This window comes from Kogia breviceps, chromosome 18, assembly GCF_026419965.1.
Source record: "Kogia breviceps isolate mKogBre1 chromosome 18, mKogBre1 haplotype 1, whole genome shotgun sequence".
In the NCBI taxonomy this organism is placed as follows: Eukaryota; Metazoa; Chordata; class Mammalia; order Artiodactyla; family Physeteridae; genus Kogia; species Kogia breviceps.
The window spans coordinates 54,997,603-55,024,917 of record NC_081327.1 but is presented as its reverse complement, the minus strand read 5'-3'; the positions used below and the strand labels follow the sequence as shown (position 1 = coordinate 55,024,917).

The following is a 27,315-nucleotide window of genomic DNA, read 5'->3' as shown; positions in this document are numbered from 1 at the left end:
TGGGGCGCCCGGCGGTCCTCCCGGACCCCCACCACTCCCGCCCCAAGAGACTCCAGCTCTGTTGGGCGGGGGTCACCAGCGTGATGAGTTCAGTATCCCAGCAAGAGGCGATTGTGGCAAAGAGAGCATTGCGGCATCCCAGGAGGATGCAGTGGCCGGGGGAAGACTTCTGTGCTACAGGCCCCGGACGGCAACTTCCCCCTGGAAGGGGACTCAGATCCCAGCTCTGTCCCTGGCCGACAGCCCGGGCTAGCCCTGACCTGCTCAGGGCTCAGTTTCCACATCTTCCCGGGGCGCTGTGGTTGGTCTGATATAGCTGCTGGCACTGCTGCCGGGCTGGGTGTGCTGGGGTGAGGTCAGGGCAGGAGAGGCAGGCGGAAACTCCGCCGGCCCCAAAGGTCCTTCCAAGACAATCAAGGATTCGGGCATCCACTGGTTCTAGCATGTTCTGGGTGCTGGGATACAGCAGCGAACAGACCAGCTGGTTTATGCCGCTGACCTTCTAGAAGGTGAACGTGGATGGGGCTTCCTCCAGACTCCGTGAGCCTCACCCTGGAGCGAGTCTAAGGGGTGGGACCTGGGGGCAGAGGAGGTGGCCGCATCTCCGGCCGGAGATGAGCAACAGTGAACAGTGACTGCCTTTTCCCATCTACTGACATCAAAGAGTGGGAGCTCCGGGAGGAAAGTGGGGTAAGGCTCGGACCACAGCATGGCTGGAAGGGGGATGGGAGGAGAGAAGGAAGGAGGGAGCCGTTCCCTGGCCGGAAGGTCTCTGAGGCCAGGCCATGGACCAGGTCCTCCCACGGGCTCAGAAGGGCTGCTGGCCTTGACGTGGCTGAACTCAACTGCTCCTAGATCTGAGTGAGTCCCCGGGCCTGGGACGCTGGCGCTGCACCCCCAGGAGGAGCCGGTCCAGCCCATCCTCGTGGAGCTGGGTAGGCAGAGGCCCCAGAAGGGAAGTGCTTGTCTAAGGCCCCACGTTGGCTCCTGGATTCTTCCTGTTCCTCCAGGGCATCCCTCCTGCCTCCCCCTGTTCCTGTGGCCCCAGGACGCCTGAACACGGACACATGGGACACTGGACAGGTGAGAGGCACCTTGCCAGGGGGACCCCGTCAAGATGGGCGATGGGGTCGGAAGGCCAGGATGCAGGCAGAAAGGGGGAGAACAGACTTCAAAGGTCAAGGGTCACTCCGAAAACCAGAGGCTGGGCAGAGAGGGAATGCTAACACGGCAGCAGGAGGGCTTACGACCCCAGACCCCCCCATTCCCCCTACCACATGCTCTCCTCCAGCACTTCATGTCACTTTAGATGAGAAGAATGTCGCGGGGACCCAGCTCTGGGGAGAGCTAACGTTTACCAGGTAAACTCCATGTTCTAAGCACTGTTTACACATTTTAACCACTTAGTCCAACACCCTTAAGAGGTATGGAAGGGGGAGGTTTGAGACTTGTCTGAAATCTATAGTCTTGGGGCAGTTTGTTATGCAACAAGAGCTATCTAGAACAAGATAGATGCTATTATCATTTCCCCTTTTGTAGCACAGAGAGGTTATGTGTCTTGCCCAAAGACACACAGCCAATAAGAGGCAGATCCAGATGCAAACCCAGGTTGCCTGGCTCCAGACTGGCGCTCCTAACCGCTAGACCAGGCATATGTACCCCGGCATTCCCACCTGGCTGCTGAAGCCGTGCTGGGCTCAGGACCTGGCAGTTAAGCCACCCTCTCAGCCCCACTTCTTAATTTGCCTTTTCCTTCTTGGCTGAGGGTCTCCAGATATGTTTTTTCCAAAGAGAGCAAGACATATGCTAACCTGGAAATGGCTTGTCTGGTTTCCTTACTGACAGACAAAAGCACAACTGATACTACCTCCACCGCCACCCCCAAGGAGTCCGCACCGCTGGCACAGGTGTTGCCACCTGCCTGTCTCCAAAGGGTTTACAAGGGCCATCCGCACCTCGCACGGTGGCTGACCCGAGGACCGCCAGGCTCACCTACCAGTGTAGACCATCAGGGCCCCTTTGAGGTCGTGGAAGCTCCTGGGAGAAGCCCTGGTCTGGGCCCACTGGCAATGGCGGCAACGGGCCCTGGGGTCCAGACAGCCCCTGGCCACCCTCTGGGGGGGTTCCCTGGGACCCCACCTGGGGAATAATCCAAAGAGGTGGTATCCTACCGGCACAGAGAGGCCGTCCGAGGCTGCCACAGCGCAGGGGGACCAGATCCAGCCGGATCAGGAAGGAAGCGCCCAGCAGCCAGAGATGGCTGACCAGGAACACGGCCCAGAGTGGGACTACCCGTGCCCCCAGCAGCCCTCCCTCACCACCTCACTAACTGTGTGACCCTGAGTAATGAGCTGAACCTCTCTGAGCCTATTTCCTTACCTGCCAAAACGATACACCACCAAACCAGCACCTCCCTCCTGAAGCTGCCGCTGAGAGGCCTGAGGTATGAGGCCTGGGACTTCACCTCTGTATTGCGGGCCAGGAACACGGTCCCCCTGGCAGATGGTGGCTCACACCCACGTGACCGCCGTCCCGTCCACGCCGGGGAAATCGAGGTCTGAGGGGCCGCGTGACCTGGCCAAAGGGTGCACAGCCGGCGAGGGGCCTCCTGGGGCCGCCAGGGTCCAACAGGGCAGGGCCTCCACTGCCCTCCATCTACCAGGACCGGGAAGAAGGGCGATCACAGGGGGAGGCAGGAGGGAGTGATGGTCAAACCCCGGAATGAGACGGGAGTTTCGTAGGTTCATTTCACTAAAAGAAAAGAGCCTCCCCCTTCCTCTAAGCTGCTGCCCCGCACCTGGCCCCTGAGGAGAGCACGGGAAACCGCCTAAGCCGACATCTGATGGACGGGGATTTGTTTTAAGCTCTTTCTACCCACTGCACTATAATCATCAGCTGTTCACGACCTCTCCACAAGCCACTCTTCCCCTCCCCGAGTTTTCAAAAGGCAAAAAGCTTTAAAAGCCTCGGTTCAAACAGGCAGAGAGGCATACACACAGAGATGCAGGGCTGGAAGGGAGGTGAGGCAGGGAGGACGGAGCCGGGGGACCCCAGCAGCGTGGATGACAGGGTGGGGAGCAGGAGGGACTCCCTAGGGTTACCTGGAAAAAAACGTCTGCAGGTCAGGATGTCCTGTCCTCCAGGTCACGAGGAGGGAGCTGTGTGGATGCCACCATGCCACCCAGCCTCCGTCACTAGCCTCACCGGGAAAGGACCTCGGCAGCCAGTTACTGTCCATGGCTGCCTTCTCCACCTGCCCTCCGGCTGAGGACCTCAGGGGCCCCCACCCTACCCACTGCCATCTTCACACCCTCTGCTTGTAGGGGTGCCCCGGACCTCAGAGACCTGCTGAACCCTCTCCAATGGGGACCGACGAGGGGATCTGTCCACAGTGGGCTCTGCACAGCGCTCACCCTTTCACGGCCTGGTTCGTGCACAGCCATGTGAGGTCACAGCCTTGACACTGTTCCCCCTCCAGGATGGCTGGGTGGGCCCAGGGAGATGCTAGCACAGCTTGGGAAGGGGGCAAGTTGGGTGAAACATAACTTAAACCACGCTTGGTCCCCACCTGTGTGCAAGAGGGGGCAGAACACCCTCCCCCAATATTTTGTTCCTGGATCTCAGCCCCCTGGTTTCCTGCTGGCACAAAGGGGCCAGGCCTGGGTTGACACTCCCATCCCAGGTTGCTAAGTGGCCGTGACAGCGCAGACTCCTGCAAGGCTGGTGCAGGCCCGGCTGCCTCCACGGACAAAATCTGCAGGTTTCTCCATGGCCTCACCGTTGGACTCCGGACATGGCCCAGGCGTGGCCAGATAGGCAGGTAGATGGGGCTTTTCTACTTTAAGAAAATACCTCGCTCGGCTTCTTTTCTGAGTTGACAGGAAGACGAGGTCTGGGGAGACGGGCATGACCTGGGGGTAATAATCCCAGGTCCGCAAGTCGGACGGGGTGGGCGGCGCGCCCCAGAAGTTCCATCCCAGGCCCTCCCCCTCTCCCTCTCCCCGGGCTTGGGCAGCGAGCCCGGCACTTACTGAGGTTCTGCAGCAGGGACGACCAGGTCTTCATGCCCAGCATGCTGTGCTGCCCCCCGCCGGCGCGCGGGGACCCGGGGGGCTCTAGGAGGGGCTTCCCCGCATAGCCCGCGGCGTGGGCAGGGGGTCACCGAGCGGCGGGGCGTCCACGCGCGCCGTGCACCGCTGCGCGCCGGGGGCCGGGAACCCAGGGAGGTGGCGCGGGCCGAGGGGGTCACGGGACAGCGGGATGCCCCCAGAGGGGCCCGGGAAATGGGGGATCAGGAGCCGCTGGGAGCGTCCGCCTGCCTGCTGCAGGGACCTGGGAGAGGGACGCCCGGGGGCCGCGGCAGCCTCTCACGCCGCCCGCCGGAGCGCCCCGCGCCCCCTCGCCCGCGGCTTCACGCACCGCCGGCCGTGGCTACGCGGCCGCCTGGCAGCAACCATTTTATTCCCTTCCCGCTCGGCTGGGGCCGCGCGCCTCCTCCCCGCCACCTCCCGCGCGCCTCGGCGCCCCCATCGTCCGCCTCCCCTCCCCTCCCCTCCCGCTCCGCGCTCCCCGGGCAGCCCCCGCTCCCCTGCACTTGATAACGCGCTTGTCAAGACTGCTGAGTTGTTCCTGACCTCTCCCCCGCCGCTGCTAATTAAGGCTCCGCCGTGACAGTTCAAGTGCCGAGCATCAAGTTTGCAGAACCAAAGCCTCTAATTGGGGCCGCTTTTCATTTCTCCATCCCGCGGGCTGGGGCTCCCCAGACCTGAGTACTGGCGCATTTTCCTTTTGTATGTTTCATCAGAGGGGAGGAGAACCAGGGGGGACCAACACCGGAAGAGGAGGGCAGGCAAACGACCAAAAGGCCCCAGGGGGAGCAGAGGAGCCAGGAAGGGGGCCCTCGCCTGCCCCCCAAGAGCCCGTCAGCGGCTACGGGACACCTCCCTCTAAGCCCACCTGACATCTCATCTAACCCAGGGGTCTCTGATCTCCTCGACTGAGGGCTGCCAGGACCTGAGCCCCGCCCCCGCCCGCAGGAGGCACCTGCAGGGGCACCCCCTGCCCCTTCTCTAGCCTCCCCTCCACCCTTGGGTGCTGTGGCAAGGAGGGGCGGCCTCCAGACTGTGTGACGGGGGGCTCAGGCAGCCCAGGAGCTAATAACCCTGCAGCAGCTGCGAAGAGGCCGACTTGCCGAGCCCCCTCCCGGGCTGAGAGGTGTTCCTCCTGACGCCCCAGATCCCTCCAGGGGCTGCTGGCCTCTCCTTCCCAGATAAGTGCTGGCCAGCATCAGGCTCTTAGCGACTCTTCAGGCTGCCTTTCTCCTCCAACGCCTACTAAATCAAGCGGGCGCTGAGAGCCACCGGCTGGGAGGAGAGGAGGAAGGAGGGGCCAGGCTGCTGGCTGGAAGGACGAAGTGAGGGAGCTGCGCGAGACGCCCAGAACCCAGGGTGGAGGAGGAGAGCTGGGGGCGGGGCGGGGGGGGGGGGAGGCAGGCAGGAGGAAATCGACATACACGAGGTCCCTGCCAGGCCGGCTAGCCAGGGCCTTTCAGCTCAGAATCCTGGAGCCTCAGGCCGCAAGGCGCTTGCAGACGCGCGGGGCGGTCTGGTGATTCCCCACGCTTGCCTGAGCATTCCAGGTGATGCTAATTACATCGGGGGCGTTACATGGAGCCACCAGCCAGGTGATCCTAGTTTGAGAAGCACTCTACCCCCCACGGGGTCTCAAAGGTTGCTGCGTCTTAGAGCTACCTGGAGCTCTTTACAGCACCTCTCCCACCCTCAGGTTGTCTGGGCGGGGCCCAGACCTATGACATCACATCTCTGGGCAAGGGCCCCGGCATGGGTATCTCTTAAAGCACCTAGGGGATTGCTACTTGCAGCCTAGGTAGAAAGCCCTCGTTCCAAGACTGTGGTTCTCAGCGAGTCAGGGGGTGGTTCTTCCCCCCGCACCCAGGTTATATTTGGCAAGGTCAGCAGAAATCTTTAGCTGTCACAGTGCGGACGGGGGTGCTGCTAGCCTCTCATGGGTGGAGGCCAGGGGCGCTGCTCAACACCCTTTGATGCACAGGATGGCCCCACCACAGAGAATCATCAGACCCCGATGTCTGCAGTGCTGAGGTCTAGGGCCCTGGGCTAGGCTAGTCCCTCCTGGGTGCAGGCAGATGCCCTTGGGAACACTATTCGAAGGGAGCCCAGCTCAGCGCTTGCCCCAAGCATGCTCCCAAAGAACTGCTGGGTCTCCCTCCCTCTCTGGAACCCCTCCTGGGGCTAGAACAGCTCTGCAGAATTCCTTCCTGCAGTTGAGCTGAAACCTGGGAACTTCCACCCCCTGAGCCAAGCCCCACTCACCTGTCCTCAGACCCCAGACACTCACTAGCAGCCCACTTCCAGGGTCCCCTGGGCCAAGCCCCACTCACCTGTCCTCAGACCCGAGACACTCACTAGCAGCCCAATTCCGGGGTCCCCTGAGTCTCCTCTGCTCCAACAGAATCTCACCCCATCCCCATCCCACCCCTGGTTTCCTCAACTCATTCCCCACCAAAGTCCCGGCTTCTGGAATGTTCCTCAGTTTATCAACATCCTTCCTAGAGTTCAGGCCTGCAGGACCATGACCATGCGTGTGTGCTCCACCTAGGCCAGCCTCCCTCCCGCTCTCAGTGCCTCTGAAGATGACATTAGTAAAGGTCACCACTGGTTCCGGCCCTACCTGGAGCTGCCGAGGCTGAATTCTCCTCCTACCAAGTCAAGTTCCCCACCCTCTCCTTGTCGGTTTGCTTTTTGAAACTAAGTGCTGGACCTCACATGAACGACACTGCAATTTATCAAGGGGTTTCTTCCATCGGCCAGCAGATTAGGAAACACCTGGGTTCCACATCCAACTAGTCTGCTGGCCCTCCCATGGGTGTGGGTATCTGTGTGAGGGCGATTCTCATCGCTGGGGGACATGCCAGTCACCTGGGTTTTTTTTTTTTTTTTTTAAATACCGGCCTGGGGCCCCACCCTGGACCAGTCATATCAGAATCTCTGGGGATGAGGTAGAAGCATCATTACTTCTAGAATATAGGTGGTTCCAACGAGCAACCGGAGCTGAGAGCAGCTGCAGTAAGGACTGGGGACACAAGCTCGCCCCAGGCCAGCCCCTTTGACCTTGAACAAACTTGGCATTTCAGGAGAGAGCGGCTGTGAGGGAATAGCTTATAGGTCCAGTGATATGGGCTGGGAGGAAGGCAGGGTGCAGCCAGGATGGGTAGAACTCCCAGCAGTGGCGGTAACACCCCACCACCCTCACCCTGCTGATGGCAGGAGGGGTGCTTGCCGATCCCACGCAGAGCCGGCGTGGGCAGATCCTGCCACGAGGCCAGGACTTGGGCGAAGGTGCGTCCCATGTGTGTCCTGGGGGCCCCTCCTCTTCATCCCACAGGGAAGAGAACAGGATCCCAGGGAGCTATGGGGTCTGCTGCTTGGTGGGAACCCTTTGAGAAGCTGCTGGGAGGAGACAGGAGTGTAGACTCCGATCCAGCTGGGCTGTTAACTCACTGTGTGAGCTGGGGCGAAGTGCCCAGCAGCCCTGGGCTTCAGCACCGTCATTTGTGAAGGACGGGTGAACACTTGTTCAGCGCTGCATAGAGCAAGGGCTCAAGACAAAAGAGGAAGAGAAACAAAGTCTGAACGAACTTGCAGGGCCTCATTTTTCTCGTCTGTACAATGGGCACACTGGGCTAAATGCCCTCTTAGAAAGCTCCACCTCTAAACCACCTCTTGGCAGAGCTCAGCGAAGCCCCACTAAGCACATGGGTAAAAGACACCAAGTAGGGCAGTGGAGATGGGGACCCTGGTCTCCCCCAGGGTGAAAGAATGTGGGGTGACATTGGGTTTGTGCTCTGAGTCTCTAGCAACCAACTGGGAGTGGTGGTGGGGGGAGTCAATAGAAGCCCTAGGAGAAGGGCTGCCAAGTGCAGTTGTCCAAGTTGTTCACTGCACAAAAGCATTTGTATGAAATGGCAAGAGGTTGCTGAAACCCAGCCCTCATTCTGCTCATAAAACATACTTGGGAATGTGTTCTATCTGCCTGGAGGAAGAGGTAACTTCCAATCTGCACAAAAGACCTGTATAGGCTGGTGGTGGCTCTCCTAGGGAAGGCCTGCTGCTTCCCAAATTCTGTCCTCCTAGTTCCAAATTCCTTTCCTAGGGATAGTGTTTCCTCTCACTCTGAGAGCACAGACTGGAACTACAACCTCTCAGGAAGGACACAGGCTCTTCAAATCATTCAAAGGGGTAAATGATTGACACCCATCATTTGCAGACCGGACAAGGAGGCCACAGGGGCAGTGTTTGGGGTGGGCTGAGTCGTCACCTAGAAATATCCTGCCTGTCTCCTGACTTGGCCCCGATGCCATACTTTCAGGGTGAATGAGTTACAGACATTATTAGAAACCACCAAGCCAGCAGAAGACGGCGATGGGTCACACACAGTAGCAAAATGGAAATCTCCAGAGCCCCTCAGAGCCTGAGAACAAAGGACCAAAATTGACACAAGCAAACCTGAACACCACCTTGCTCCAGAGACAGGAGCTAGAGGGCATGGCCTCAACCTCCTCATCTGTAAAATGGGGCCAATGGCACTGCTCTCTGTCATGCGGTAAAATGAGGCAATGTATAGAAGGGGTTCAGAACAGGGTCCGGTGAATTCTTTATAAATGTTAGTTGCTATTCTTACTGTTGTTCTTGGGAAACCAGGGGCAGCCCCAAGCCTTGGGTCATATTTTTGGGCTCCCTTGACCCCCATATCTGTCTCCCTGGGGCCTAAGGCAGAATCACCCCAGTCTCGTTCCTGGGGTGTGAGGAGGACCGAGGGCGGGGTCTTCCCTCCAGCACCGGGGTTCCTACAACAGTCTCCCAGCAGGCCTGTCCCCGCAGCAATTCTCCCTCCAACAGATGCTAGATGACTCTTCTTTAAATACTACTTAGCCGCCTCGAGGGCTTCCCAAAGACACACACAATGAGGCAGAAAACCACCGTTCCCTTCCTGTCCTCGGGATCCTTGGGGATTTGCAGGGGCCCCCGGTCCCCACTGCACCGGCCTGTGCTTTTTGCCGCCACGTGAAATGCTGGGCCGTGCGTGCTGAGGCACCAGAAGTTGGGAAATTCCAGAGCATAAAATGGGAAGCGCTGCTCCAGAGCAAGCTCTCTGGTCCGTCCCATCTCCCGGATGCCGCCTCACCGCTCCAGATGCCCCAGCTCCGTCCGTCCCACCGAAACCAGGCACAAAGAACGCTAACTCTCCCTGCACCACATGTCCGACACACCACGGCGCTGGAATGCCGCGTCTCCCAAAAGGCCTGCCCGCCCTTCGCGGCCCCTCCCCGATGCCAGGCCTGAGTGAACTCAACGAGACGCCAGCCTCCTCTGGACCAGGCCAGGGTGAGCTGAGTCCAGGTGGAAAGCCGGATGCCTAGCTTCAAATCCCAGCTCTGCTGCTTAACAACCGTGTACTCTCCCCAGGCAAGTCGTTAGCCGCTCTGAGCCTCAGTTTCCTCATCTGGCAAATGGGGACGCTTTAAGCATCCCCTTGCAGGGTTACAGTGACGAGGACATGAGTCCATACAGGTTTGTAGGACGCATGGAGCAGGACTTGACCCGTGGGGTCACCTGGCCTGCGGGGGGGGGGGGGGCAGGGAGGGCATTTTAGCCCAGGATAGGGGGCAGGTGGCATGAGCTGACCAAGAGGGCTTCCAGGCTCCGGACGAGGGTCCTGGGGCAGCTATGGAGAGGCTCTGAGGGGCATGAAGGAGGTGGGGCTGTCCCTAGGGCCTTCCTCGATCGGACAGGCATCTTCCAAAAAATAAAAAAAAAAGACACTCAACTCCCCAGATCGGGGCGGGGTGTGACCTCATTTTGCAGATGAGGAAAATGAGGTGTCAGGAGGGGAAAGGACTTGGGCAGGGTCACTCACAGGAAAGGCGAGGGCTACCCCCCTTCCCCAGCCACCCCGGACCCCAGGCCAGGAACCGCACCGTCTGAGCCCAGCCTTGGGGGGCCGCTTTCCCCCCTGAGCTTGGGGGCCCAGCCCGGCAGCCTCTGCTGCTCACTCCACAGCTGGCTCACGGCCTACCTGCAGCTCCCCCTTCCCAGTTCACCGTAATTATCGAACACTTACGGCCCAGTGAGCGCTCGGGGCCCGGCCTTGCTGCCCACGGCTCACGGCGCGGTCTGCACAGCCTCTGAGGGGCTGCAGAAGGGAAGGGGCGCGGGCGGAGGGCAAGCTGCCCACGGCCCCCAGCCCCCAGCAGTTTCCCTGCAGAGCTCCCCAAACGGCTTCCCTTCACCCCCCACCCCGTCAGCTGTGCTGATGCCAAAGTCCAGAACCTTCATCCAGCGTGGGAACTAGAGGGGCTGCTTCGTGCTTGGCAACCCACCGCCTCCACTGAACAAGGGCGGCCGGTCACGAGTCTGTGCCTCCTCTGAGGTCTGCGCCCGCAACGCTGCGGCACCTCGTGGGGGCCACGAAGCCCGAAACGCACAGGCAAGGGGGGCACCTAGTGCCAAAACACACTCCCAGAGAAGGCAAAGGTCTCCAGCCAAGACCCCCTTGGTGCAGGCAGGGTGGGTGGAGGCTCCGAGCAGCCCCCAGCCTCCCCGGAGGGGCCTCCACCCACCTGGCACCAACAGAACGCCTGGCGGAAAGGAGGCTCTCACTGTTTACTAACAAAATAAACCGGGGAGAGGAAATGTGAACTCCAGGCCTGGAAAAAACACCCGGCGTCCCACCCACCAGACGTTCCTCTCTGGCAAGGTCCATACCGAGGGTCCCTGCGCTGAGGCGCTTCACCGGGATTCCACGAGTCCATAAGGAGGAGATGACCACGAGCCTTCACCTGCGGACGGGTCTGGGGAAGGAGGCGGCATCCCATCTGGGCTTCCAGAAGAATCTATCTCTTTAGGTCGGGGGCTGCCAGTAGCACTCACCTGGGGGGGCTTTGAAAACTCCCAATGGCTTGGCTATACCCCAAATTAACAACATCACAACCCCCGGGGGAAGGGGATGTCCCGCATCGCTATTTTAAAGTCTCCCAGGGATTCCCTGAGCTTCCAGGACCTGGCAGTTGTGGATGGAGGGAGAGGTGAGTCGCTGGGAGGGAACATCCAGAGCCCGAATGCGGGCTCACCACCCCACGTTAATGACCCCCAGCTCGGGAAAGTCGGGTAAATAAATAAACAACCATGCTGGCAGGGCCGGCCAGCTCCGCCAAATTAGGGATGCAAAGTCAGACAGCTTGACTCTCAAGACATAATCGGTTTAATTGCAGGGCCTCGGCATAGGCCAGGGCGGTGAACTGCTCCCGCAGTCCCATCCGTTTTATTAAAATCCAATTATTCGAGTTGGCCACAGGGCTCCGGCAGGGACAAAGAGGCGTCTTCAGCCAAGGTCAGACCTGACGCTGAGAGATGTGCCCATGGGGCCCAGAAACTTCTTGCTTAGGGCACACGGGCCCCGATCTCTCTGGGAATCAGAAAGGAGACAAAGGCAGGCAAGGAGGGCCTATTTCACGGCCTCCTGGGCTGCGTGGCCTGTGGGGAGGTGGCTGACAGCTTGACCCCGGGCTTCCGTATCACCATCCACCAGAGGAGATGATGATGCCATAGACTTCCACGGGAGTGTCATGAGTTGCTGTTGTGGACTGAACGTTTGTGTCCCCACCAGTTTCATCCATTGAAGCCCTAATCCGCAGTGCAATGGTATTCGGAGGTGGGGCCCTTGGGAGGTGATTTGGTCACGAGGGTGGGGCCCCCATGAGGGAGTTAGTGCCCTTAAAAGGGGTGAGACTCAAGTGCACAGATAAGCAGCCACGTAAGGACACGGTGAGGAGGCGACCCCACCAGGAGCCCCGTCTGCCGGCACCTGATCTCGTGCTTCCAGCCTCCAGAACCATAAGGAATAAATGTCTGCTGTCTAAGCCCCCAGTCGATGGGGCTCTGTCATAGCACCCTGAGCAGACTAAGACAGGTGTGGAAGAATTAAAACACACAAAGTAAACGCACAATGTCAACTGACGGGCAAACAGACACACCAGCTGTGGCGCAGCCTGACAAAGGGAGTCGACTCGACCACGACACAGGCACCAACAGCGGCGTGCTGCGCGAAGGAAGCCAGACTCGTAATCTTCCCGCGGAATGATTCCTACGACATTCCAGCAAAGGCGAAGCCAGAGGGATGGAAAACAGATCTGCGGTTGCAGGGGGCAGAGGAGGGGAACCAGGGGATTTTCTGGGTTGAGGGGGAAGTTTTACATCTTGACTGTGGTGGTGATCTCACCACTGTATAAATTTCTGAAAACCCACCAAACAGTACACTTAAAAGGAGTGAATGGGGCTTCCCTGGTGGCACAGTGGTTTAGAGTCCGCCTGCCGATGCAGGGGACGTGGGTTCGTGCCCGGGTCCGGGAAGATCCCACATACCGTGATGCGCCTGGGCCCGTGAGCTATGGTCGCTGAGCCTGCGCGTCCGGAGACTGTGTTCCGCGACGGGAGAGGCCACAACAGTGAGAGGCCCATGTACCGCAAAAAAAAAAAAAAAAAAAAGTGAATGTTGTTGAACGCAAGCTGTGTCTTTATAACCCTGATATTATAAGGAGCCTGAAAAGAGCTGGCCACAAAGTGAGGCCATCAGAGGGTATCTGGGTGCATCCAGGGAGCTCAGATTCTATGCAAAGGGCCTGGATGGGGAAGGCCACTGGGGCTGAGACCCTGCCCCTCGGCCCAGCTGAGCGGGGAGTCCTGGTGGGCAGGGTGGCAGGAAGGGGGCAACCGGTAATTTGCCAGATGTGGCAGGCTTTTCTGTCTTTCCACAGTATGATTATCATCGTTGCCACTGCTGTCCTCATCAGATCCTCAAAGTGGCTCTTTAAATCCAACCTCTACATTTTGCAGGAGGCAGGATCAGAGACGTCAAGCCCCCTCTCCAAGGTCACACAGCGGCGGTGCAGAGCCCCCACCCACAACCACTAGGCTGGTGCTCAGTGTTCCGAGAGTGACTCTCAGCCGGGCGGAAACCAGGCAATGGGGCATCAAAAGCCTTGTTCCCGAGAGAGGAGAGAAGTCAGCGCCGGGCTCACATTCCAATCGATCTTACTTGGCGTGTGTTTCTCCCGTCATCCGGGCCTTATGGGAATGGGCTTCTCCGGTGACTCTGCCGCAAAGGTGGCACGACAGGGCCTGATCTGGGAGCCAGGGCTCGGCCCCCCACCCCCATGCCACTGCCACCACTATCCCAGCGAGCGCCCTGGGTTTCCAGCCCCCCCGGGCTTTGTTTTTCTAGGCCCTTCCAGGCCCCACACCGCCAGGAATGTCGTGGGGGCGGCCGGGAACAGCTGCCTGGTGCCTCCGGAAAGCCTCAGATGAGGTGTGCCGCAGGAGCCCGCGGGCAGCACGCTGCCACGAGGAGAATCAGGCACCATTAGTGTCACAGAGGCCAATTAAAACGAGAGGAAAACCAGCCTTCCGATCCCCCAGAGCACCCTGGCCGGCTACTCACTGTTCCCACCTCGGGTGCCCGGCCCCCTGCCCCTGACAGCGGAGATATGGATGCTGCCTCCTGGGGCTGGGCTTTGGCCACCAGGGCCGAGGGGCGGAGGCCCCGGAGAAGCAAACAGCTCCCGGATTTTCGACTCAGTTGCTGTGAGAAGAGAAGAGAAATTGCCTTTCTGACCCAAAACCAGAGTTCACAGCTGCACTTCATTACAGATTTCTCCAGGAGGCCCTGGGAGAGGCCAGCTCGGAAGGCCTCACCTGTTAACAGCAGCTGCGCCTGCCTCTTCCATAAGCCCGTTGGTGGTTTCCTGCCTGGCGCTGCAGGAGTAGGGGGTGTGGGCGGCACGGGCGGGCTGCCAGCGGTGCCCCGAAACCCCCCCACCCCTGTCAGTCTGCATTAACTCAGCGGATGGAAGGAGGAAGAGGCGCCAGATAGGTGAGCGGGAGGGAGTGGAAATGGCCACAGGTCTGGGCCTTGCTCTCCTCAGAAGGTACCAGAAGGCAGGGGAGACATCTACCCCCTGGGGGCCCCACCCCGATCCTCTGGATCTCACGCCCGCCTCGCTGGGGTAACAAACGTGCACCTGTGTCAGGGACCTGGAGCATGTTCCGGGGTGCAGCTGCTGCTCTGTAAATGCCCCCTTCCCTCTGACCTTGCAGTAGCCTCCCCGCGCTCTTAAAATGCCACCGTTCAATACCCGGCAGTTATTTCAAGAGCACGGGAAACGGGGGTTCTCCACCCTGGCTGCATGTTAGAACCATCTGGAGGGCTTGTGGAGCCTAGAGCCAGCTACGGCAGGAGGAGAGCCAGGCTGAGGAGGCAGCCCGCACTAGCCACCAGACTGCCCTGCCCTTCCCTTCCTTCCAGCTACGCTCTCCCTCTCCCATCAAGATCTGCACTCACGTCCCCAAACACCGAGACAGAGCAGGCCCGGAGGTACAGAAAGCCACCCCCCGAGTCCGCCCCACCAGGAGAGAGCACCCTGGCCCGGCAGAGAGAAACTGTGTGACACCAGGCAAGTCGCTTAACTTTTCTGGACCCTTGCTGACGAGGTCGGGTTCCGGCTGGGTACACACGGCCTCAAAGCTGTGCCTGCAAGGCACCCGGGGACCCAGCCTCATTCCTAAAATCCTGTCTCATTTCTCCTTCCGTGCATTTCCGAGCTCTCTGTGGTCTGGGGGGAAATGGGGCTTCAATTCAGTCTCTACCTCTAGATCCCTGTACGATGCTAAAAAAGCTGAGTCACCTCATCGAGGAAGTAGGAAGGACGGACCAACCTCACGGCTCATTGTGAAGGTGACACAGGCACCGCGTAAGTGCCTGGCCCAGCGGCGGTGACGGCTGGCGTGTGCTGAGTCCTGAGACCTCGCAGCACACCCGCCCAGCGGGCTCTTTTAGCAGCCCCATTCTCCAGATGAGAAAGCTGAGGTCTGGAGAGGTCGCTTGTCCAAGGTCAACTGGTGAGGCTGGGATTTAATTAAACCCTGAACTTGTGAGTCCAAGGTCCTGGCCCCCGCATGCTCCTGTGGGCCTCTTTCTGGTGCCTCCTCTTGGCCTGGGCTCTCCCACCGGGGCCACCGGGACCTTGGTATGGCCGGGGCCAACGGGCTGGAAGAACAGGACACACATAGCGCCCTGGGCCATGAAGGGGCTGCGGCTGGGGCTGCGTGACTCACCCGTGCCCGCCACCCACGTCCGGGAGTAGAGCAGGCAAGGCATGGGGGCCCAGGGCGAGAGGCCATATTAGGTCAGCGACTGGAGCAGCGGGCTCAAGCCCTGGATGAACAGAGAGGCCCAGTCTGGGGCTGCAGCACACACAGCACCTGACATCGTATGAGGAAGGGGGGAGGAAACTACAAAGGAAGACCTGTGCCTGCAGAGGGAAGGCAGGTCAGGCCGGGACAGCAGGTAGGGAGGGAGCAAGGCAGCCGGGCCGGGGGCCCTGGGCGGGCGCAGTTGAGGACACCGGGGCTCAGAGAGATTAGCTCCGCCCGGGATGTCGGTGCACAGGAAGCCAAGTGGGACAGACGGCCACCGCACCCGTGACACGCTGTGCCCTCCCCCCTTCCTCGGGCCGAGCTTCAGGCCCACCGGAGCCAGCGTGCAGGAGATCCCACCACTACACACGCCAAGAACCGACGGCGGGCTGTCGACAGAGGACCCTGGCGGCCCCACCTGGCCCCCGCTTCCTGCGCTTCTCCCATCCTGATTCCTCGTCCCCTCAGCGGCCACCCGGGGCACCGTCCACAACACCAAGAGCCAAGGTTTACTTGTTCCTCCTACGTGGTCCTGGAGCTTCAAGCGGGTCGGCTCATTTAAACCCCTCAGCCGTGCTGCCAGGCAAGTGCTGTGACTGTCCGCCCGTGACGGCCGGGGAAACGCAGACCCAGGGCATGGCGGCCGCCGCCGGGGGTCTCACAGCTGGTCAGGGCAGAGCCTGAGGTGGCCAGGCCGTGCGGCTCCCGAGCTCCCGCCTCTACCCAAGCGGTGGAGGGGCGAACAGGGGCCCTGGTGTCCTGGTAGAGCCCAGATCCTCCCAGGAATGGGCCCCATCTTCCCAGATCTGACCCTACACGGCTCCCCACCCGCGCGATGCCGGGCCAGGCGAGGGTCTGTGGAAGCAGGAACGCTGTCAGTAAAGACATGGCGGCGAGAACAGCGGCAGCTGATAGTTACATAACGCTCCCCTCCCCGTACACGTCCAAATGCTACGGGCGCGACCGATACTCACGGAAACCCCCGAGCCTGAGTGGGCGGGAAACGGCATTACCTGCCCATTTTACAGACGGGGCGCCCACAGCACAGAGGGGTTAGGGGGCCCGCCGGAGACACACAGCCAGCAGGTGTGAGAGCGCAGACGGGAGCCCATCGGCCTGACCCCAGGGCCTGTGAGATGGGGCCCCTGTGCAAACTGCACAGGCAGGCGTGGGTGGGAGCAGGCCAGCCGCCCCGGGGCTGGGGGCACGGGGGTGCTCTCCCTCCCACCAGGAGGGGGCCGCTGCTGGCACTCTCCCCGAAAGGCCAGGCCTTGCAAGGGAAGCAGAAATCTGTCGTTAGCACAGTGCCAAACCCAAAGTGGCTGCGCCCGAGCTGCAATCCAATAAAAGTGCGACTTGTCTATTTATCATCCTCGGGGCTTTTTATCACAGTGCAGATGGCTGCTACCTTGGGAAGCTCAGCAGCTCCCTGCCAGCCGCCCGCCACGCGAAGCTTAGCTCAACAGAATCTGGGCCCGCACCTGCAAGGGGCCGCGAGCGGCGGCCTCCCGGGCACGCGGGGGCCCGGCCTTCCCTCTCCACGCTCACCCCCACCCGACTGTGCAGCGTCTGCTCGGCTCTGATGGAGCAGGTAGCCCGCTCCCCCTCCACTGCGCCAGGCCGGGGCCGCCACACCTGGTGCCGAGGCCCTAATTACCCGGCGTGGCAGGTGCTCCTGGGAGGGAAGAGAAGGCGGCAGGAGGCCCGCCTGGGGGCAGAGGGGGCGGCGGGGGGTGGGCTGCGGAGCGAGAGGCCCCCCAAGCCCATCGCCAGGCGGCTCAGAACCAGGGGGCCCCGTGGGGTTGCCGCCGGCGATTCAGGCTGGAGGATAAAGCCTGAGAAGATCAAGGGCGAGGCATGCGGCAAAGACAGAGCGTGCAGCCTCCTGGCCCGCGTGTGGCGGGGGTGCCTGGCGGGGGAGCCGCAGGAATTCGAAGCTGCCTGGAGTTCCCTGGAGGCTGAGACTCCGCTGCTGCAAAGCCAGAGGCCCACTGGGGCCTCCCGGGAAGAGGGAGGGGGGGTCGCTGAACCCCTGTGAGCCTCTGTGTCCACATCTGAAACCCACATGAAGCCTGGGATTAGAGGGAGAGTAAGGAGGGTCCCTGAGGTCAGGCCTGAGGCCAGGTGCTGGTTCCAGCCGCTGCCAGCGTCACGGGGAGGCAGCTTTCTCCACCAAAACAGAGCCCCAGCTGCAGAGCGAGGGCGCGCGTGTGTGTCTGTGTGTCTGTGTGTGTGTGTGTGTGTCTGTCTGTGTGGCTCTGTGTGTGTGTGTCTGTGTCTGTCTGTGTGTGTGTGTGTGTGTCTGTCTGTGTCTGTCTCTGTGTATGTCTCTGTGTGTGTGTGTCTATGTCTGTGCGTGTCTCTGTGTGTGTGTGTGTCTGTGCGTCTGTGTGTCACGGGGCGGGAGGAGGCTGAAGGATTCTCCCCACCCAGCCTGTGAGGTCCGGGGGACCCGCGGTACCAGGGCACTGCAAGCCATGACCTCTGCCCTCTCGACTGTAGCCCAGGAAACAAAACAACCACCCCAACACCCCACCCCCGAGGTTTCCCAGGCCGTTCCGGGCGTCTGCTCTCCAAATAAATCACACTCGGCAGCTGTAAAAATGAACGGCCTTCTGCATCACGCACCTCAGGGATCCAGCTGGACGAGGGGCTGCTGCTCTGGAAAAGGCACTGAGCGTCCTTCCTGCCAACTCTCCGGTCTTCCCCACGGGACTCGAGGCTCCGGCCACCCCCATGAAGTCTACTCCAGCTCCGGGGCCGTCGTTCCCGACCTCCGGGCCACTGTAGCTTTTGCCCTTCCCGTTGCCTGGGAAGTCCCTCTCCGCCCTCAGAACCTGCCTGCCGCCCTTCAAGGCCTCACTTAATTGCAGGAGCTCCGGGCCTCCCACAAACATTATTTCTGGTTGTCACAAGGTTCTACAAGTGGGCACGATCGTCCCCCCTCAGCTGAGGAGGAAGCTGAAGCTCTGAGAGGTCAGGGGAACTGGGCGGGGACACCCAGCCTGCCACCTTCTCCCCGGGTCCGGGTCCTCTGTCTTCCAGATGCTAGCGCTCCTGCTGGCCCGGCCTCTCCCGTGAGGAGGAGAGTGGGGGCCTGGGCACACGGGTGCAATGTTTCCTTGTGCACGTGCCACACAGTCCACGTTTGCCTCTAGGTTTCTGTTTTTGTAAACATATTGAAGTTCTTGCTTGTAATAATAGCTAACACATATAAATGATAGCGCGGGCCAGATCCAGATCCAGATCTCCTTATTCGACCCCCTTGACAACACTAGGAGGAAGGTATCGATATCTCCATTCCACAGGTGGAAAGCAGCACAGAGAGGTGAAGAAACAAGCCCAAGGTCACACAGCTGGAGGAAGAATTCAAGCCTGTAGTCAAGTAACCGAAGCCACGCTCTTGACCGTGTGTTGCACCTCACGACCCTGATGGGCCTTGTCTCCCACACCACCTGGTCACGGCCGCCTGGACCATCTCTGTCCCAGACAACAGGGACCTGAGATTTCTGCGCTCCAGCTGAAGCTTTCTCATGGTGACCGGGGGGTAATATCAAGCCACTTGTCACCTGAGAATTCAAGGTGGCCAGCCCGCTGGGCACCACAACCAGGAGACCTGTCCTGGGCCCCCAGAGATGGAAAATGCATCTCACTTTGCCAAACAGGAAACTGACAGGGAGAGGTCAGATCTCAGTGGGCAGGGTGGCCAACAGGGAGAGGCCATGTGAAGACGGAGGCAGAGGTTGGAGGGATTCAGCCACAAGCCAAGGACACACCTGGAGCCACCAAGGAGCTGGAGGAGGCAGGAGGGCTCCCCCCCAACAGAGTCTCCAGAAGGAACTAACCCTGCTGACATCTTGACTTTGGACTTCTAGCCTCCAGAACCAGGGGAACAGACTTCTGTTGTTTCAAACGGAGTTTGTGATAACGAGTTCTGGCAGCCCCAGGACACTAAGACGGGGGCTACCAGGGAGGCCACTGCTGAGGAAGGGTCCCCACCTGACGGGATGCCTCACTGGGACTCCTGGTACACTCTGTGCTCAAGGCAGGTCTGAAAGCTGGAGCAGAGTCACACGACGCCCCTCTGCCGACCAACCAATCTTGGGTGCTGGATTGGCACCCGATACTGTGCACCACCAGCCTCGGTTCACCTGGGCAGTGGGGGTCCAACCTCCTGCTTCCCAACACATGGCCCTTCACTCATTCATTCAACACAAGTGTTTCAACCAGCTGACCACCCGCACTGTTCCAGGCACTGGGAACAGGACAGGGAAGGTGATAAAGGTCCAGCGTGCATGGGGCTGACGCTGGGGTCGGGGAGCCAGACCGTAAACAAGCAGACAAGTAACACCATTTCAGCCACGGAGGGCTGTGAGGGGAAACGAAGCGAGGGGAGGCGGTGGCCATGGCTGTTCTAAGGAGGGGTGGCCAGCAAGGGCCTCTCTGACGAGGTGATGCTTGACCTGAGCCCTGACGCAAGGGAGGGACTGAATCCTGCAAATATCTGGAAGAAGAGGGCGCCAGGCCATTGGAACAGCAGGTGCAAAGGCCCTGGGGCAGGAACGCGATCTGTGCGCTTGAGCACCAGCAAGGCAGTCAGTGTGGCTACCTCTAAACTCCAACAACCTACGGTGTCTCTCCAGCCCAGGCTCGCCCGAAGTCATCCGTCCGTTCATTCACTCATTCAACAGACATTTCCTGTGCCGGGAACCATATATACCAGGCCTCAGGGATACGAAGGTGAACAAGACACGGGACGTCCGTTTGTGTGGGGTTTACACGCTCAGGAGTCAGAGAGATTATAAAGGCAGTTCAGACTAACGTAGCAACACAAGGGGGCAGGATGGGGAAAGATGGCTCGTTCTCTGGAAAAGCCTTTGCTGCAGGGAGAGAGCCGGCGGGTGGGAGCCAAGTGTCCAGCGGGAGAGAGAATCTGCTCTGAAGCCCAGAGGGACCAACCTCCCCCTCCCTGAAGGTGAGAGCCTGGGGCTGAGCAAGCGTGAGTGAGTCTGTGTGTGTCTGTGCACGTGCACATGCGTGCGCCTCTGGGCCTCTGTGTCTCCGTAGGTGTGTCTGTGCATGTCTGTGTGCATGTGTGTCTGTGGATCTCTGTGCACATATGTATACACACGTATCTGTGCTCATGTGTTGGGGAGAAGCTTCACCAGGCAAGTCTGGACCCGAAGACTCATCAGAAGGCCACCCCCATTGACACAGGCCCAGAATTACAAAGTGCCTCAGCGTGGCGCCTGGTGCGTGCATGTGTGCATGTGTGTGAGAGACAGCCTTGTGTTCTCCCCCAGTAAGCCCCTCGGAACAAAGTCCACCCTCTACCTCTCAGGCTCACCGCCATCTGTCCCTCCCCCTCCTGCCGGGCTCGGCCATTACAGCCAGTGGGGCACCCCCAACCTTCCAGGCCAGGAGAGGCCAGATGGCAGGAATCTAGGCCTCCTCTCCCCGGAGGGAGGTCGCGCCGGGGCTGCTGTCCCCTCCTCCGAGCCCCCCAGCCACCTGGGTCACGGGGCAGGCCACCACCCTCATCCTCGGCGCCTCCTGGCTGTCCTGACCCTGTCCCTGAGCCCCACCGCCAGTGGCCTTTTGCCGCTGCCACATAAATCACCATCCAGGTCACGGCCCCCAGGGCCCGCAGACAGAGTGGCTGACAGCTCCGGCAGGGGACCTCCAGGGGCCAGTGGGAAGGTCACGAGGGCCCAGTGTTGCCCCGGGCCTCTGGGTGATGGCGGCTGGCCCTACCGCAAGGGGAGGGCACCTTGGATCCCAGGTCCCAGGTCAGGGACTCGGGCCAAACCTTCCCAGGTGTCCCCCACGGACAGCAGGCAGGAGGCGGCACTGGGTGGCCCTCAGCAGCTGCCTGTGTCAGCGGGCTCCCAGGCCTGAACCTCTGCATGCTGTGGTCAGTGAAGGGGCAGCACGGGCACTGCCCAGGGACCAGCCCTAGAACCAGGTGGACCAGGGATCAGTGGCTGGACTGTCTCTGGATTCAAACCCTCCTCTGAGTGACCTCACCCTTTGTGCCTTCACACCGACTTTACAGGGATTTCGCGAGAATCCTCACCTAGGCTAACAGTCATACAACAAACGGAGGGGACAGGGGCTGGGTTGGACGGGCAGGCTCTGGATCCAACGGCTTGCTTTGAGTTCTGGTGTCTTGGTGAATTCTTGGTTTGAATTCTGACTTGCTGAGCTTGAGCAAGTGACTCGGCTGCCTGGGCCTCAGTTTCCCCATCTACAAAGGCGGGTGTGGGTGACTGCACCTACCCCCCTAGGCTCCCCTCCCCTCCCCAACGCGGAGACCACCCTAACCCCTGCTGTCCGTTCATTCATTCACTCACTGACTCCACACACTTTACAGAACGCACAGAAATGGAGTGTCCAGTGTCCAGTGCGGGCTCACAGCCTGATGGGGCAGGAGGAGCCAAAAACGCAGACTCCCATTCAGGTGGGTACACACCGAGAGAGGGGGGCGGTCCCGAGGATGTTCAGGACAGATCCCCTCCCCCAAGCCTGGGACAGCTACCCTGGAAGTACACGAAGAGCCAGGTAATAAAAGTCCTAAGAGCAGCTATTATTTATTGCCTGCTGTGTTCCAGCGCTTTACACCCAGAACTGACAATTCCACAAAATCCCACAACAGTAAAAATGTGAGGGAGGTCCTGTTATGATCTAGGAAACCGGCGGCTCAGAGAGGTTCAGTGACTTGCCCAAGACCACACAATGAAAGGGTCAGAGGAGGCTCTGAATCCAGAGGCAGTCCAGTCACTGACCCATGGTCCAGCGGGTTCTAGGGGTGGTGTCCAGCCTCGTTGACAGCCCCTCCAACTGCTGGACTCCTGGAGCCGGAAACAAGGGGAGCGAAAAGCACATTCGCTTTACTGGTGGGGAAACGCAGGCCCGGAGAGGGTAAGGGGCAGCCCAGCGTGGCAGGCGGTTAGCGGCGCACTGGGACCGGAACCCAGACCCCTTCCTGGGCTCAGATCCCGAGTAGACCTTGCCGCCTCCCCCTCCCGTGCCCCTGCCTGAGCAGAGCCCACTGGGCTGTGCAAACACGCAGCTCTCCCCTACTCAGGGCGGGGCGGCGTGGGTGCCCACTCCCTAGATGACATTATTTCCTTGTTTCTCTCCTCCAGGGCACCAGGCGGCAGCCTCCTGGTCCACAGGGGGGCCTGGCAAACATCAGGCTTTCTAAATAAAAATGAGAGGAGAAAGCCTTTCCAGGAGGCCAGCTCTCCTATTTACATGTAAAAAGGTCTCCTCGGCGCTCCCCGACCCTCCCCCGCTTCCTCGGGGGGCGGGGGATTGTTTGGAGGGCGCGCCGGGGGCCTCTTGTGACCCCAGGCGCCTCCTCTGCGAACCAGGCAGAGGCGTCCGCCCGGGAGGGAGATCAGATGGCCGCAGAGCAGAGGGGGCTGCGGGGGAGGGGAAGGGGGTGGCGGCCGCTTCTTCGCCCCCGCCCCCCACAATGGGAAATTTCATGGGCGTGGTAACACGTGAGACCCGCCGGCTGCGCCCGCACCCCCCCCACCCGCGCCATCTGCTCAGAGGCCAAAAGTCGCCGCGGGAGGTGTGGGGCGCTGCTGCGGGCCCCGCCGCTCCGACCTCGGCGTTAACCTCCTCTCCCCACGCCCACTTTTTAAGCAGATGTCGCTCGTTGATGAGCTGGAGCTTCGCTCCAGGCCACCCCCACCGTCCCGGGCCGCGCCGAGGGGTTGGGGGGCGGGGACAGGAAACCAAGCCCCGCCCATGCTCAGGCCTGCGGGGCTCTCTCCCCGACGCCGCGAATGCCGCAGCGTGGGGTCCCAGCCTGGGAACCGGGCGCCCGGCCAGCGGGGCCTCTGCCAGGCAGCCGTCCCGCCCCTCGGGCGGTAGACCGGCGCCCACGGGCCCTCCGGGGTTTGGGCCGCGCCCAGCTGAGCAGGCCTGGGGCTGGAGCTGGCTCCCGGGGACTCCGCGGGAGGTCAAGGCCTTCTCCCTCCTGGGTGCCAAGGTCCACGCCTTAACCCTCTCGACCCCGAGTTTTGATTCTCACCACCCCCATTGAAGAAGGTCGTTTCTCTCTAACGGGGACCCTGTAGGGGTCGGCATTCTAGATAAGGAACTGCCCCAGTATGTGAAAGGTGAATCCCCCACTCCTGACCCAGAAGAGGCTTAGATGCCACACTGGACAGCCAGAGCCGTTAATACTGCAGGGACAGGCTGAGGCTGACACCATCGCACTAGAATCCCAGTGACTTGGCTGACACCGAGCTAGGGTCAGGTCTCTGATCAGGCTGTGTGGCCCGAGGCCAGTGTCTTGAGTTCTCTGGGCAGTTTCCCTATTTGCAAATTCAGGATAAGAAAAAACTACCTTGCAATGTATGCCCATAACCTCCCTGGAATGCTTTCCTAAGTGCAGAGGAGGGAGGGGAGAGGAGTTCTAACAGTCCTGCAATAACCGAGGGCCTGAGGGGCTCAGCAGCCCCTGACCCAGGCTCCCTGCCCCTCCCTGGAAGGCCGCAGGGGCTGGAGGAACCAACAACGCTAAATAAATTTCCAAAGCACATCCCTGGGCTTCCCTGGTGGCGCAGTGGTTGAGAATCCGCCTGCCAATGCAGGGGACGCGGGTTCGTGCCCCGGTCCGGGAGGATCCCACGTGCCGCGGAGCGGCTGGGCCCGTGAGCCATGGCCGCAGAGCCTGCGCGTCCGGAGCCTGCGCTCCGCAACGGAAGAGGCCACAGCAGTGAGAGGCCCGCGTACCGCAAAAAAAAAAAACAAAAACAAAGCACATCCCTGAGACTCAGGACCCGGGAGCCCCAGACCCTGCATGTCTTCTGGGGCAGCTGGGGGACCCCAAGGGCCTGCGCCTCGGAGCCCACAACCCGGGGATGGAGTGTGGCCCCATCTCACTGGCTGCTGTTTGAGCACACACAAAGATAAACCGCCCCCCCACCCCGCCTCAGCTTCCTGCCTGGGGAAATGGGGCTCACAACACCCACCTGGCAGGAGACGGTTCACCAGGTGCCCAGCCCCCGATCCAGCCCAGGTGAGGAAACAGGCATGCGCTGGGAGAGACAGAGCTGAGGGGGGCACTGCGTTCCTCCCATTGTCGGACCATTGTACACACAGGCTCGCTCCCTCGCTCTCACAGGCACACCATAAAGCTCCGATTACCCCCCAAGGCCGTCGAAGGCAGAGGGCTTCAGGGTGGAGGCAGTGGGAAACCAGGCCAGCCTCAGGCACTCCACCGCTCCAGCCATTCCCATGACACCCATCCAGAAGTCAGGGGCCGAGCACCTGCTGGGGGGGGCTTGGACAGACCTAGGGCACGGGCCTGGCACACACAGGGCTCCTATCAATTTCCACTGCCGTGTGGCGGGATAACATGGGGGACGGCATCGCAGGTTGGGATCTCGGGGGCTGGGTAGAGGGAGGGCCCGGACCAGGGCCACCCTTGGGAGGCTGCTGGCTGCAGCGCACCTCTGGGTGTGGCCCGAGGGTCCAGGCTCTCAGCAGGCTTGGGCCCCCTGTCCCAACTGGACAGGGAGCTGGGGCCCTGAGGCACAACTGGCCATGGAATTTGTGGGGTCTAGTGCAAAATGAGAACGCACGGCCCCTCGTTCAGAAAAGAAATGAGTGTCGGGCTTCCCTGGTGGCAGAGTGGTTGAGAATCCACCTGGTCTGGGAAGATCCCACATGCCATGGAGCAACGGGGCCCGTGCGCCACAACTACTGAGCCTGCGCATCTGGAGCCTGTGCTCCCGAACCAGAGATGCCGCGATAGTGAGAGGCCCGCGCACCGCGATGAAGAGTGGCCCCCGCTCGCCACAACTAGAGAAAAGCCCTCGCACAGAAACGAAGACCCAACACAGCCATAAATAAATACATTAATAAAATAAATTTATTTTTTAAAAAAGAACTGAGTGTCAGGATGGCAACAGCAGCATGAAACCAAGGGTGGGACTCCATGTGACCGTACAGGTCACATGCCCGAGAAGCCCCCCTCTCTCCTGCGGGGCCAGGGAGGAAGGGACCCACCCCGATGGGGCAGGGCAGAGATGGGCCAGCACAGGCCCCAGCCAGTCTGACATTCCGGCTGCAACACCTCCTCGCTGTGTAGCCTCGGGCAAACAAGTCAACCTCTCTGTGCTTTAGTTCCTCATCTGTACAATGCAGACAACAGCCCCTTCCTCACTGGATTACGGGGGAAGTTAAAGGAGCTACATACACATGTTAGGAGCTGGCACAGAGGACTCGTGATGTGAATGTTATTAATTCTTACTAATATAAACTTTGTTATTGGCCACCATCCTAGTGACCCCTGGGTCATACACCAGATGAGGCTCATCACGGAGCAGAAGAGGACCATGGGATGTCCTGTGGGAGCCACACTTCTATAGGAATGAGGCCAGGCTTCCCAAGCCTGCCATGAATAAAGCCTGTGACTGCAGCAAGTCCCTTCGTGTCTCTGAGTCTCAGCTTCTTCCCTGGTACAGTGAGGGGTTGCGCCGCAGTCCTTCAAACTGACGCTGCAGAATTCGGCCTCATCCCTTTCACCAGGGATATGAGGAAGGATGGCTCTTTCCTCCCCTCACAGAGCCTCCCATTCCATCTTTCCTTCCATTTAGTCATCTAACCAATATCCACCCCTCCAACCAACATCCATCCATTCACGTAATGCCAGCCAATATCCATCCATCCACCCATCCATCCGTCCACACAACCTTCACCTGGTCAGCGAGACAGATATCAGTGCCAGGCAGAAGGGTCCCAGAACATGTCCAGAGTGGGCAGCAGAGGGCCCTGGGGGCGGCCAGCAGTCATGGTCCATGACAGACACTCGGCTTCTCTAAGGCTGACTGAGGGTAGCACAAGTGGCTTGGGGGTCAGAACCAAAAGAGGGACCCACGGACTGAGGTCAGATGGACCAGGGCTCAATCAAATCACAGTTCCACTTTTATGTCTGGTGACCTGACCAAGGTGACTTCACCTCCCCAAGCCTCAGTTTCTTTGTCTGCAAGATGGGCGTAAGAACCACCTCCTTTGGGCGGTGTCCAGACTAAACGAGAGGAAAATGACAACATAAACCAAGCCAGAGAATGTATTTAACCCAAAGTGGGTTGGGCAACTTTCTCACATCCTGCGCAGCCACTGTCAATAACAGCACCTGCCCGGGTCGGTGCCTGCACCGCCCCCTGAGCCCTTGAGTCCCCCAGAACCTCCAGGCCCCCTCCCCAACTTCCCCAGAAGAGTCTTGGGGGGGATTTATCACCATCTGGGCTTCAGAGCAGAACTGAAAAAGCACAAGAAAAAAAACAGGGCCCTTCCATCCACATCCAGTGTGACCGCTCTAGACCTCGGGGAGACCAGCTCAAGACCCAGGGAAACCACCTTAGCGGGGGTGGGGGGCCTGCTCAGCCTGCAGCTGCAGTGTCAGACAGACCTGGGTTCAAACCCGGCTCCGAGGGCTTCCCTGGTGGCGCAGTGGTTGAGAGGCCGCCTGCCGATGCAGGGGACACGGGTTCGTGCCCCGGTCCGGGAAGATCCCACGTGCCGCGGAGCGGCTGGGCCCGTGAGCCGTGGCCACTGAGCCTGCGCGTCCGGAGCCTGTGCTCCACAACGGGAGGGGCCACAGCGCTGAGAGGCCCGCGTACCGCAAAAAAAACCCCTGGCTCCGTCACCAACAGTGTCTCCGGGGCCATGCTGCTCAAACGCCCCAGCCTCAGTTTCCTCACTTGTAAACTAGGGGCATTCAGACCTGTTGGAAGCATTACAGAGAACGACTGTAAAACACCCAACACATAACTGTCCTTCAATAAGCACCTGTTATCGTTAGAAACGGGGCAGAGCAGGGAAGCGGGCAATGTCGGAAACGCATGAAGGGTGTGACAGCACAGGTGGCGTGCAATGGCCGGCTAGTGGTACCCGCTACGTGTACAGAGATGTGCATGACACACAGGACACGTGTACCACGTGCACACAAGGTGCAACGTACGGACATGCAGGCAAGGCCCGGCAGGGAACGTGCGAAAAG

General features: G+C 60.3%; 1 protein-coding gene across 8 annotated transcripts in view; it reads right to left on the bottom strand.

The window, feature by feature from the left end:
* GSE1 (Gse1 coiled-coil protein) overlaps nucleotides 1–27,315 on the bottom strand; it is a 418,214-nt gene that overhangs the window by 178,120 nt on the left and 212,779 nt on the right. The window contains exon 1 of one of the 8 annotated variants that reach the window (XM_067020285.1): nucleotides 4,032–4,127. The exons of the other annotated variants lie outside the window; for them this stretch is intronic. Coding sequence (XP_066876386.1) covers nucleotides 4,032–4,074 — 43 coding nt within the window. The 5' untranslated portion in view covers nucleotides 4,075–4,127. Of the gene's footprint in view, nucleotides 1–4,031; nucleotides 4,128–27,315 lie in introns of those variants that run through there. 8 annotated transcript variants of the gene reach the window in all.